This window comes from Lolium perenne, chromosome 5, assembly GCF_019359855.2.
Source record: "Lolium perenne isolate Kyuss_39 chromosome 5, Kyuss_2.0, whole genome shotgun sequence".
Lineage (NCBI taxonomy): Eukaryota > Viridiplantae > Streptophyta > Magnoliopsida > Poales > Poaceae > Lolium > Lolium perenne.
Genome location: NC_067248.2, coordinates 21,640,561 through 21,652,614, shown reverse-complemented (window position 1 = coordinate 21,652,614; position 12,054 = coordinate 21,640,561). Strand labels below are relative to the sequence as shown.

General features: G+C 45.4%; 2 protein-coding genes across 3 annotated transcripts; both read right to left on the bottom strand.

Moving 5' to 3' along the window:
* Positions 1 to 257: 257 nt before the first annotated feature.
* On the bottom strand, positions 258 to 2,551 carry LOC127303178 (uncharacterized). The gene is made up of 6 exons (XM_071820697.1): positions 2,375 to 2,551; positions 1,622 to 2,164; positions 1,314 to 1,357; positions 913 to 1,084; positions 733 to 831; positions 258 to 437 (listed from the first exon to the last, which is right to left on the bottom strand). The coding sequence occupies exons 1-6, from the start codon at positions 2,549 to 2,551 to the stop codon at positions 258 to 260; spliced, it is 1,215 nt and encodes a 404-aa protein (XP_071676798.1).
* Positions 2,552 to 7,107: 4,556 nt separating this feature from the next.
* Positions 7,108 to 10,796, bottom strand: LOC127298800 (protein FAR1-RELATED SEQUENCE 5). Of its 2 annotated transcripts, XR_007850138.2 has the most exons (5): positions 10,634 to 10,796; positions 10,144 to 10,234; positions 7,850 to 10,020; positions 7,700 to 7,756; positions 7,108 to 7,594 (listed from the first exon to the last, which is right to left on the bottom strand). XR_007850138.2 is itself a non-coding variant. In XM_051328655.2 (4 exons), exons 3-4 carry the CDS (start codon positions 9,565 to 9,567, stop codon positions 7,753 to 7,755), a joined length of 1,722 nt encoding a protein of 573 aa, XP_051184615.1. In that variant the 5' UTR covers positions 9,568 to 10,020; positions 10,144 to 10,234; positions 10,634 to 10,796; the 3' UTR covers positions 7,108 to 7,752. The 2 variants fall into 2 exon arrangements, 1 of the variants encoding a protein (XP_051184615.1); XM_051328655.2 differs by having other exon boundaries at positions 7,108 to 7,756.
* Between the last annotated feature and the right edge of the window lie 1,258 nt (positions 10,797 to 12,054).

Here is a 12,054-nt window from a genome sequence, read left to right as displayed (position 1 = left end):
CGCCCTTGGCAAGGGCGCCACACACTGACTTGTGCTAAACCATGCAAATTCCTACCTTATTTTAACAGTTTTCAATACAACAATACCAATTTCAATAGCAATTTCATACACAAATCATACACATAGCACACATCATAGCTCAGATCGTAGCACATAGATTCAAACAACACGTAGAAATGACGACATGGTTCGAAATGACATAGAGTTCACAACACGATACTTATGAAGATAGAGTTCACAACACGTAGCAAATCCATCTATCCTCCTCGACGTCCCCTCCTCACGGGCTGCTTCCGGACGGCCTTCCTTTTCGTCCGCTGCCGTTGCTCTTCTTGCTGCTGCACCTCCTGCTCCTCTGAAGATGACGGCTCATCGTTCCTCATCCTCCTCAAAGATGATCTCCGCGGCGGCTCCTCATCGGGCTCGATCATAGCCTTCTTTCCTCAGTTCGCATAATCTTCCGGAGTGTAACGGTGTGGAGCATTGCCCCTCGGCTTCAACTGGTACGCAGACCGTGTGGCTTGCTTCTTGCCTCGACTAATGCTTTGACTTAGAATGGTGTCGTCAGGAATCTCCGCCTCTTCAGAAGAGGATGTAGCCGCAATTTCGCCTTCGCGGCAACCTAGCAACTTGGCTAACCGCCGCAACTTCCGTGCAGTGTTCTGCGTCATGGAAGTCATGGTTACAAAGCCGCCAAATACAATAGCTTACATTCAAAGTTGGTGACCATACCTTAATGAAATGCCGCATCGGTCCGATAGGCTTTTCATCTCTATGGCTCTGATCCCAAACAACCTCACACTCTGTAGCTGTCTTTTGGATCTCGGACCGCTGTGACAAACATATTATACACAATTTGAGGGAGCACATGCCAATATAGATGATGTAGTAGCTAATGAGAGAATACATTACCACGAAGTTCAGAGAGGAAGCAATAGAAGTCGATCTCCCTTGTCGAGCATAGATGTCGTGCTGGCTTTGCGCAACCTCATCGAACTCGATGGGGTCGTCCAAGATGTCGTCATCATACGCGGGTTTCACTAACTCGATACGCGTGCTGTCATGAAACCATTGGAGATAGTTGTTGAAAGCAGCCAAGTCGTGAGGCACAACCTCGACATGTCCGCCATTCCGTATCGCTTCGAAACAGTGTTGGAACGCTGTAACGTGGCCGCTATGATGGACAGGCCAATTTGTGATCTTCCTCTGCCGCTGCCTATCAAGCCTGCAAGATATTGAGCACAATGGATAAAGTTAGATTCTATCGCTTCCTATGATCAACAAGTTACCATCGCATGATTCAAGAAGTTTACCTATGGAGCGCGTGGTCCGTGTCTTGCCACTCAGGTGGGCACTCCTGATACAACCCAAACTGTCTCATCACTCTTTGCGGCTGGTGGTATTCAACCGCCCACATGCATATGAGTGGGCACCGCATACGCCAGAAACCCGCCTCCTCCAAGCACTTGGGGTTGAGGTCAGTCATCGCCGCGCCAATACGGTAATAGGTACCATATGGCTCCCAATCCACCTGCAGCATACAAATATTTCAAAATTTACAACACGCCAATGAAATGTATGAAATAGGATTGCAAAAGAGTGATGGCTTCAGAAAGGTTACCTGCTCAGCGGTAAGAGTGTCCAACTCCTCAGTGTAGTGCCTGTACATGATCATTGGATCGCTCGTCATCTCCGAGACATTGTCCCAAAGGTATGCCCAAGTGGGCTCCCGATCAGGGTTGTTCCGGTAATGAGGCCATGGCCTCGCGTTGAGTATCCTGGGCCGCCCAACTGATAGGTGGTCCCAGCTCCATACGGAAAGTAGGAGCAAGCATCCACCAATACCGCCGCTCCCAGTCCTGCGACAACCTTCGTCCAACTGCCGGTAGAGGTAGGCAAGTGCCGCTGTTCCCCAACTCCACGGGTGCTCCAACACCGTAAGCGCCTTGAGCCAACACCAATGGGCCAGCTTCCCACCACTGTCAGGAAAGAGAGTCCTCGAAACCATATACCACAAGTACACTCGGGTGTATGTCTTGACAGTGTCACGGTCGGCCCCTTCCGGGCATTCTCCAAAGTGAGTCCTGATCCAAGAGAAAGATGCGCCGGCGGGAGTTCTATCCTTCTTATCTGCTGGCTCCGGAGGAGCCATGCCAATAAGGTCCTCCATCTGTCCGCGCCACCCATCAGAAGCTGTGTTCATACACAGTGGGTCGCCCTGAATAGGAAGTCCAAGGATCATGGAAACATCCTGCAGAGTAGGGGTCATCTCGCCGGCCCTCAAGTGGAAGGTGTGCGTCTCCGGCCTCCACCGGTCGACAAGGGCGGTGAGTGCCGCGGCGTTCATGTTCGGCCCCCCCCCCCCCCGGCTTACAAGCGTGATGAACGGGAGAAGACCGGTAGGCTGGATGAACTCCGTGTACCTCTCGTCATACGCCATATCCACTGTGCCATGGTAACGAATCTTCAAGGGGTGAAGAACCCTTCTCCTCTCCGTCATATGAAAAGCCCGGTGATCCCTGTCATACTCTTGATCTAGGAGCCACACCATCCTACATGTTTACACAAATACACCATATTATGAGCCATTCCTAACAAATTTGAGTTATTCCATCACAAATAATATGAGCAACACATACATGAGAATATATCTAGCTTTTGTATCACATATACATCACACATACATGAGAATTCAAATCCAAATAAGCCATCACACATACCTCACATACATACATGCACTTACATAAGAATATGGATACCTCACATACATATATCCTCATTGAAATTTGATGTCTAGGGTTTCAACAAATCTAGGATTTCAACACATAGATACATGATAATATGGATTTCAACACATACATGAGAATATATCCAAATAAGCCATCACACATACATCACATACATACATATATATACATAAGAATATGGATACATACATATCTAGGGTTCCTACACATACACATTCATTGAAATTTGATGTCTAGGGTTTCAACAAATCTAGGGTTTCAACACATAGATACACGAGAATATGGATTTCAACACATACATGAGCACATTGATTCAATTTCTACGATTTTCATATCTAGCGTTCCATGTCTAAATTGAATTAAATCCGAGAAAATCATGGATGAAACGAAGGGGATCGAGGGAGAATACCTTGAGGAAGGGATTGGGAAGAGATTGGCCGGGCAGATCTGATGATTTGGGGGTGGATTTGATGGGGGGGAGAGGGGGGAGGAGGAGGAACCGCCGGCAGCCTTCGTTCTTGAAGAAAACAGAGAGAGGAGAAGAAGAGCTGGGCCGGGCTGGGGGCGGCTCGGGCGCCACACTTAACTGGATGTGTGGCGCCCTTCCGAGCGGCGCCACACTTTCAATGTGTGGCACCCTTCAGAGCGGCGCCACACATCCTGCCACGTCGGATCGGCGCACAGCTCAGCATCGACGACGCCACGTCGGCTGGGAGTGTGGCGCCGCAGGCACGGGCGCCACTCGGGCTTGTGTGGCGCCCATGAGAGGGGCGCCACACAAAAGGGTTAGATGGGTGAAATAGTTTGCCCGATAGATCAGTCTGTGCTATAGTTTCACTTTTAGGTTATTTTTGTGTAAATCGCCGCAGTTGATATCTAGTTAATCTGGCAATTAGGAATAATTAAGCATATCTTTCAAGGCCTAATTATCTTGGTAATCTAGTAATTTTTCCTTTAAACCTGGCATTTAGGCATAATCAATTTGGTAATGATTTATAAAACGTGTACACGTTCGTATGGGAGCAAGAACAAGTTGACATGAGACATGCATGCACTGTACTAGGAAGTTTGCAGCGCGGCGCACGCCGCGCCCGTGCTGTCTAGGGTGTGGGAGGTGTAGTTTGTGTTTGCCAGCAACTGATGGTCATATATGTAAGGGTGTCATCTCTGTTGCTACATCAGCTATAGGTCTTCATATTTTCCTAAAGCAATATCTCGGTAGAAATCTTCAGCGTCAATGGTAATTTATCGATTTAATAATTTTTCAGCGGTAATTCTAACATTCGCTGCCTCCTTTATCAGGGGAAGTTTTTTTTTTGTTGTTCTACGGTGCCACCAAAAATATATGCTTGCTCCACCGACTGTCTTTTTTTTTGCCTGGGAAGAACATCATAACCTTCTTTTACAGTACTTTATCACTCATCGTTTCTCTCATCCGGAGAAAATACTACAATATTTTTTTCGTCGCCTCACGATTAGCGGTTCCCTCTTTCTAATTTCTTCCCTTTGAGTATGGAAAATACAACTTCTAATAGTAAATGCTATTTTTAATATCTTTCAAACAATTGATTTAACACTTTTATCTTTCCTGTCTTTCCACCGTTGAGGAGTTTGACTCTTCCACTTCTACTTTTTCAAACAATCGTTAGGGAAGAATATTGCGGTCGTGATTTCTTTGCGAGGAAATAGCTCTACTTTTTCTAGCAATACCTATGGGTGCTGGAAAAAAATCCAAAACATGGCGCTACCGTACCAGTTTTAGAAAACACCAAAACTTTTGCAGCACCTCAGTGTAGTACTTAAAAAAATACTATAACAAACAATCTAGCAACAAAGGGCGTGGCGTGTCGCTGCAACAAACCCTGAACCCTAAACCCCTAAACCATGTTGATGATTAAATAAATTTTGTAGTAAAATGACATCTTTGTTGGTCAAGAAGATGAATGTTTAATGTTTCCTCCTGGGTAGAAATTTGTCATCAGTTTGAACAAATGGAAATAATGCACAGTGCTGTATGCACACTGTAGTTGTGGCTGTTGGTCTTGGTGATGATTCACGACAATTTTGTATTAAAATGACACCTATGTTGTTCAAGAAGATGAATGTTTAATGTTTTCTCCTGGGTAGAAATCAGTCATCAGTTTGAACAAATGGAAATAATGCAGTGTTGTATGCAGGTTCTAGTTGTGGTGGTACGTGACATTCCGGTGATGCAAGTGTATAGTCTTTTTCATTGATGGGCTTTCCTATGCTTGTTTGGTGCGACCATCGCTGCGACCCTCGCGTCTAGAACCATGATATGGCTGGGGCCCAGTGCGGAAAAATTAATTTCTTCTAATTTCTAAAAAGCTATAATAAAATGGAAAAAATATTGTGTGAGTCTGGAGCTGAGTGCATGAGCGAGATTACACAAGTAGCAAAACTGGGTCATGGCCCGCCCACAGAATACAATGGTTAGGTGAGAGCTGAGATGTGATATCGCCAGTTTCTGTCTCGGTGCCCCGTGATGTACACCAGCCCTAATATATTTTTTTGAATTTTTTGAGATAGTCGTATTGGTCAGAAAAAGTTGCTACACTATTTGATCATACAAATTATAAAAGCATAGGTAGGGAAAATTGCTTGTTAAGCACAAAAAATTGCATGGGTAGAAGAATTTTTCATGCGTTATGCAAGTCCAAAGCAATATGACTATCCCAAAAAAAAAATCATGCGTTATGCAAGTCATTGACAACCTAAGAAATAGCAGCAAGTTTTGCCAAGCTAATTATTGCTCGCATGCAGTGACTTTTCGTCCACAAAAAGAAATCCCTAGAAACATAACCCGTCCGTATCCTTCTCCTAATCTCACACATCTCAGCTCCTCTTTCCGACTCCGTGTTCTTCCCCAATTGCTTTGTGTGAACTCGAGCTGAGCAAGAACTGAAGCAACGGATGGAAGCTGACCCGTCTGGCGAGACCTCTAGTTGTGCTCCTGTCCCTCCGGCCCTCCGCGGCTCCTCCCCTCCTGTTGACGAATCGGCACTGCTCCGCCGTCCACCTTTGGGCTAGAGCTGTGGAACCTCGAGCTGGGTGAGCTCAGAAAAGTTGTGCCCCGCGCAAGCCGGCGATGGGGATTGGCGGCCAGGCGCGCGTGCTGGTGACGGTAAACGTCCTGGGGAGCGCAGGCCCGCAAGGTTCCTAGTTGATGAGGGCGAATCGGTCACGGGGCTTGTCCGCGTGGCGCTCCGCTGCGAGGGGCGCATGCCGCTGCTCGGCGTAGGTGCTGCCAACTTCTTTCTCTACACCACAATGACAAATCAGACGGTATGTTTCTTTCTTCAATCATCATAACACATTAGTTACTCTGTTTCTTGGCAAGCCCGTCACCGTCATTTTTTGCAGTTCTCAAGGCCGATGAGAGGATTGGCTTCAATAGATGCAGTAGCTTGATGGTTTGGCAGAAGACGGTGCACCATGCCGCATGCCGTCGCTGATGACACCAGGTAGGAATTGGCGGTGGTGAATTCCTTCTCTCACCAGACCGCGTCGCGGGAAGCTGGACAATGGGGTCCCCTTTCTCACTTTGACCTGACGGCCAGCTCCCCCTCCTCCTACCAAATTCAGTGACCGCCGCCGCTGATAGAAACGCGGGACAATGCATCTTCCTTTACTATACTACCTCCGTTTTTAAGGAATAAGGCACACGCGTATTTCAAGACGAACTTTGACCATAAAAATTGAGCAACAAAATCTTGAATATATTATATGTAATTAGTATCGTTGGATTCGTATTGAAAAACGGTTTTTAATGATACTAATTTCATACAAATATTTTTTATTTATTTGAAGTATTTCTTAGTCAAACAAAAAACACGTAAAACGAGAACGTCTTATTTCTTGAAATGGAGGTAGTACATCCTAATGATTTGAGAGGAGTCTGAAAGGCACAACAGATTTTGTCCACCTACTCTGCGTATTTGACTATCAGCTTCGCGTCCTAGCTCATTATCAGCAATAAGCCATTTGGGAGTGAGAGTTGCCGGATGCCATTGCCATGCTATCAAGTCTGACCCGCGAGGAATTGCCGAAATTTTCAGCAAAAAAAACGTCACTAAAGGTGACCTCTTCTCCTTTTCCCGTTAGCCCTTTCTCTTCGTTTGACTTAGACAAATATTAGCGACATATATTAGTGCCCATCTGTTACACATGCACCACTTGTGTGTCATTCCATAGACAAAAAAACAACAGTGGTGACCTTCCAAGCTTACATTGAGGACTGCTTATGTACGCCATATTTAGAACAGTACATTTACAGTGATCAAACAAATGATAAGTACATGGTAAAGTAAGAACTAAAAATAAAGTTGTACATGTTCGGATTAGCAGTAAAAGAAAGTGCTCTTGATGCTTGTTTCCGTGTGCAGCTCCCAAAATCTGAAGTGTTTTTTTTTATGCTTGTTTCCGTGTGAAGCTCCTAAAACTCTGTATAAAATTTGACAAAAAGAAAAAGGGGTGATATTCAAGCTTATTTTCCGAGATAGAGAACTGCCTACTTATGCCATACTCAGAACAGTACTTTTAGGGTACTCAGACCAACCTATACTATATGGTAAATTAAGAACTGAAAACATAGCTGTATATGTTTGGTTGATATTTCAGAATCAAAGAGAATCATCCGCAATTTCGCAGCAAATAGATTTACATAACAACACAGATCCTCAAAATATACGCAGATCCTCACGGTAGCTGCTCTTTCCAGTGTACAGATTGTGGGGCGTGAGATTCATGTCCTTCTAGGCCGTGAATCATTCGCTGTCCCGTAGCCCACTGCAACTCACTGTCAATAAGTCAGTCTTGTGCATGGCCTGGAAAAAAGATGACAGTCACCGGAAAAATCACAAAGATTTCAGCGACCTTCTAGCTGGGGCCAAGGGTTGCTTAACTTTGTCCTTAGACATTCATGACAGTACCTGCAAGTTTATGCTAAAGCCACTTCAACGCTGAATCCATAGAAGCTATACAATTACCTGCGAAGCAACACAATTACTCTTGTTATACAAAAAAAAAAATTTGCATACAAATCCCTAGACAATTTAACCCAGCATGTAGCAGCAACTTACTTTGGTTGTGCCTCAGGACACTTACGAATGTCATGGCCAGGTTCGCGGCATCCACTGCATAGTCTCGGTTTTGGTGGTTCATCAAATGACTTAATTCTCCCTTTAGGTGCACCCTTGGTGACTACACATTTGGGATCTAGGACCGAACCTCGAGTCTTGGGAGCAGCTTCACTTCGACTGCCTTCACCAGCATGCGCTGGGGCATCATTGGCTGGTTTGGAAGAACTTTTATGTCTCGAAATCTGACCAACAAGATAGTCCTTCACCTCCACAAATGCATCATCACTACCGGATGCCAAGTCAAATAGCTCAGACCCTAGTGATCTCAACTCATGATAGCGTGATTGCTTCTTTGTCCAAACATGCAAGTCACTTTTTCTAACTGAAGGAAGGCCAGCTTTCGCATTTTTCGACACACGCTGCAACACACAACCCTTGGGTATCTCCGTCATCCCAGCATGCTTTAACACAAGAAAAATATGCTTGCAAGGTATGCCATCACGCTCAATCTTTCGGCAGTTGCATTTGATGTCAGAATCAGATCCAAGACAGGTGTAGTCAACAGAGAACTCTCGCCCAGGTATGACGTTTGAAATCAACCTGTACCTTGTACGGTTGCCATCCAAAATCACCTCACCAACATCAAACATGCTTACCATATGTAGCTGTTCTTGAACTAACTCAAAATTTGCAAACGTGAAGACATGTGCAGCAGCCTTTTCAATTTCGCGGCAATCTGTAACAGCTACAGGCCACGATTGTGATGCTATAGTATCCAACTCTGACTCTCTACGGCGCATCTCCGAAACACAAACCTCATAGTGTTGTACCAAATCATACAACGACATGAAACCATCAAGATGCACGTGCAGCCGTGAATTTAAACTCTCACTTCGCTGGTTAGTTCTCATGCCCATGAAATACTTGCCGCATAAAAACGCGGCAGCCCACAACCTCCTCTTTTTGTACATTCTGTTCAGCCACTCCTTGTTCCTGTTTGTTCGGTACTTCTGAACGAAAGCTCTCCACTTCTCCTCAAAGACATCAGGTGAGCAAACCTCATATATAAATGACCTAAATAACCTGAGGTATGAGAAGTGAAGATGTTTCTTCATATTCTTCTCAATGTGCCACGAACACACACGATGATCTGTTCCAGGAAGTATCTGACGGATTGCTTTTATCATTGCATTGTCACTGTCTGTAATAATAGACGTTGGTTTTTTCTGGCACATTGCCCTCAAAAAGGTGCGAAGCAACCACTTATATGTGCTTACCTTCTCATCTGACACAATGCCACATCCAAATACAACGGTCTGGCGATGGTGGTTCAGTCCCACAAATGGAACAAAAGGCATCTTGTACCTGTTCATCCGGTAAGTACTGTCAAATACGACAACATCACCAAATGATTGGTAATCCATCCGGGACTGCCCATCACACCAAAACAGGGTTTTTAGACGGCCTTCACTGTCAACTTCGTAATCAAAAAAAAATTCTGGATCCTTATCCCGTCTATCCTTCAAGACCTTTAGTGTAGCATTTGCATCACCATCCTCAATTCTCGACCTCTTGTACCTAGACAAGAAATTGTATATGTCCTTCTTGATGAAACCAACTTTATCTCCATGAGTGCACTCAAAGACATCCATGATCCGATGCTTACGGATGCCCTTCGATTCATACATCATTATTTCTGACTTCTGGTAGTCCTTCATTGTCCTATGTGATCTAAGATGCTGAGTTCCATCAGGACTTGTTAAGGTGTGGTTATGGTCATCCAGAAAGTTGTCCACAAACCATATTCCGCGATCTTTATCAAGTCTAATACTCAGTTCAGCCGTACAATGCTCTCGAGTCTCAGCTCTTTCGCTTCTTTTTCGATCCTTGATGTCCCTCTTTGCTGGATCACGACACCCTTCCTTAGAGCAAACAAATCTCCTTTAGAAAATATCTCCTACATTTTTCTCACGCCTCACGATGTCCTTCCTGACGCTGAACCCTTTCTTTTCAGCGTAAGAATTATAGAAACTGTAACATTCTTCTGCACTTTCAAATGTCATCTGGACAATTTCCCAGTACTCATCCATCGCTTCATTTTCTTTCCCAAAATTGCTAAACATGCCATCCATGGTTCCACAATCATGAGGCCCAATCAAATCGCTGTTTTCCTATCATCAATACAAAAAGTTTGCTAATTAGATTTAGTTCATCATGATTCCTATCCCAAGTACATGAATGGACAAATATTATAAGTAGCTAGGTCTAACAAGTTCAGAACATAACAGCCTTACCTCTATATTTTCTCTGTCAGACGTATTCCACTCGCTGTCAGACGTATTCCACCCAAATGCATCACCATGACATTCGTCCATCTCATCTTCACTGCCAGTAATAAGAATGCCATCAAATGACAATAATGGAAACTATATCATGCGACTAAAACAGTCATTCACAAAGTGGTCATACTGATCGTATGTTAGCAGAGAATTAAGAGTTCATCATTGACTCAGTTTAGAAATGTGCTTCATTCTATTCAGTTAGAAACACACAGGTTTTCTGGCACAAAATTTTCCGGAATGCCCAGTAGATCTATTCATGGGCACACGGAATTGCTAGAACTAACACGAATCAGAAGATCCAGGTGAAATTTCGACAGAACATGCTATGTCAATATAGTAGACAACACCAGGCTCATGAGGAAAGCCCAGGAGATGTACGCATCAGGAATAAATGACTAGCTAACAACGCCCATAACTGATGCTGTACTCTCGAGGTGCATACCTTTCCGACGACATGGTGGTCGAGCAGCGGCTCGAGCACTGGAGGCGTTGGAGTATAGTGTTGGAGGAGCCGGTTGCCGGGCGGCGCTCGAGTAAACAGTTGACGGGCGGCGCTCGAGTAGACGGTCGCGCGGGGAGCCGGTCGTGCGGCGCTCGAGTAGACGGTTGCCTGTTGTGCGGCGCTCGGGTAGACGGTTGCCGGGCGGCGCTCGAGTAGACGGTCACGCGGGGCGCCGGTCGTGCGGCGGAGGCGTCGGAGAGGAGGTCGTGCGGCGGAGCGCTGGATGAAGATCCCGGACGATAGCGACGGCGGCAGGAGCTGGCCGCGCGCGTAGCGGCGGGTCGTGGAGGTCGCCCCAAGTGAGAGCTCACGGGTCGGAGCAGCAGTTCGCGGGATGCCGCTCGAGAAGAGGCGATGAGCGCTGGCGGAGGCAGAACCGGGCAGCGGCGTTAGAGGCAGAGCTCGACGCTGTGCGGAGGAGGCGCGCGCGGACCGAGCGGTCGGGCTGCAGAACGGCCAGGCGAGGAGAGGGAAGATCGTGACTGGGTATGGGTAGATCGTGGCCTCGACCAGGGGCTGGGCGGGGCGGGCCAACATGCGGCGCCGCCGGGTAGTCAGGGCTTTTATTATTTCCAGCCACCTCATATGTTGGTTGGTGGACGACGAATCTGATTCGGCTTACTTCTATTTTTTCCTACTGATTTGTCGAACTCAATAATCTTTCCTAGATTTCGAGAAAAATAATTACTCTTTTGGTCATGTAACATATAAGTAAGCGGGTCGTAATAACATTTTATATTCGGAACAGAAGGGGTACTTGAGCACATACCATAATCGATGTAGATGTTTTTTCTAATGAAAGCACAGTCCTATAAAGAAAATAGTCTTATTCGAACATAGTATTTGAACTAATTCAACTGCCTTTATTCTTTGTATAATTGTGAATACCAGTGGTCCCTGTTATTGTACAACTCATATTCTGTGCTAATATATTCTCATTTTTCCTTTGCGCCATGCAAGCTTCCAATGTACACAATAGAAACATAATTTACAAATTAATTCCCGCCGCAACGCTCGGGGTATTATCTAGTTATTGCAAAAATTGAGCCAAGTCGCTGGGGGCTACGCCCGTTTTACGTCGGGTGTTGGAGATGCCCTTAGCCCAAGTGGATATAAGAACCTCTCTAGACCCTAATTGTTATCGTGGCAACTGGGTATATAAGAAAGATCGGTGAGTGTGTGGTTATTTTTCAAAACTTTTGGATATTCGATGCATGCATCAAAGTGTTGCATGTCTAAAGATTAATCCTCTTAGCTTTCGAGCAGCTATCTGGTCTAAAGATTAATTTCCATAAGAGTGAATTGTTTTGTTTCGATGACGATGCCAACCAATATGCCGAGTTATTCGGATGCGATTTAGG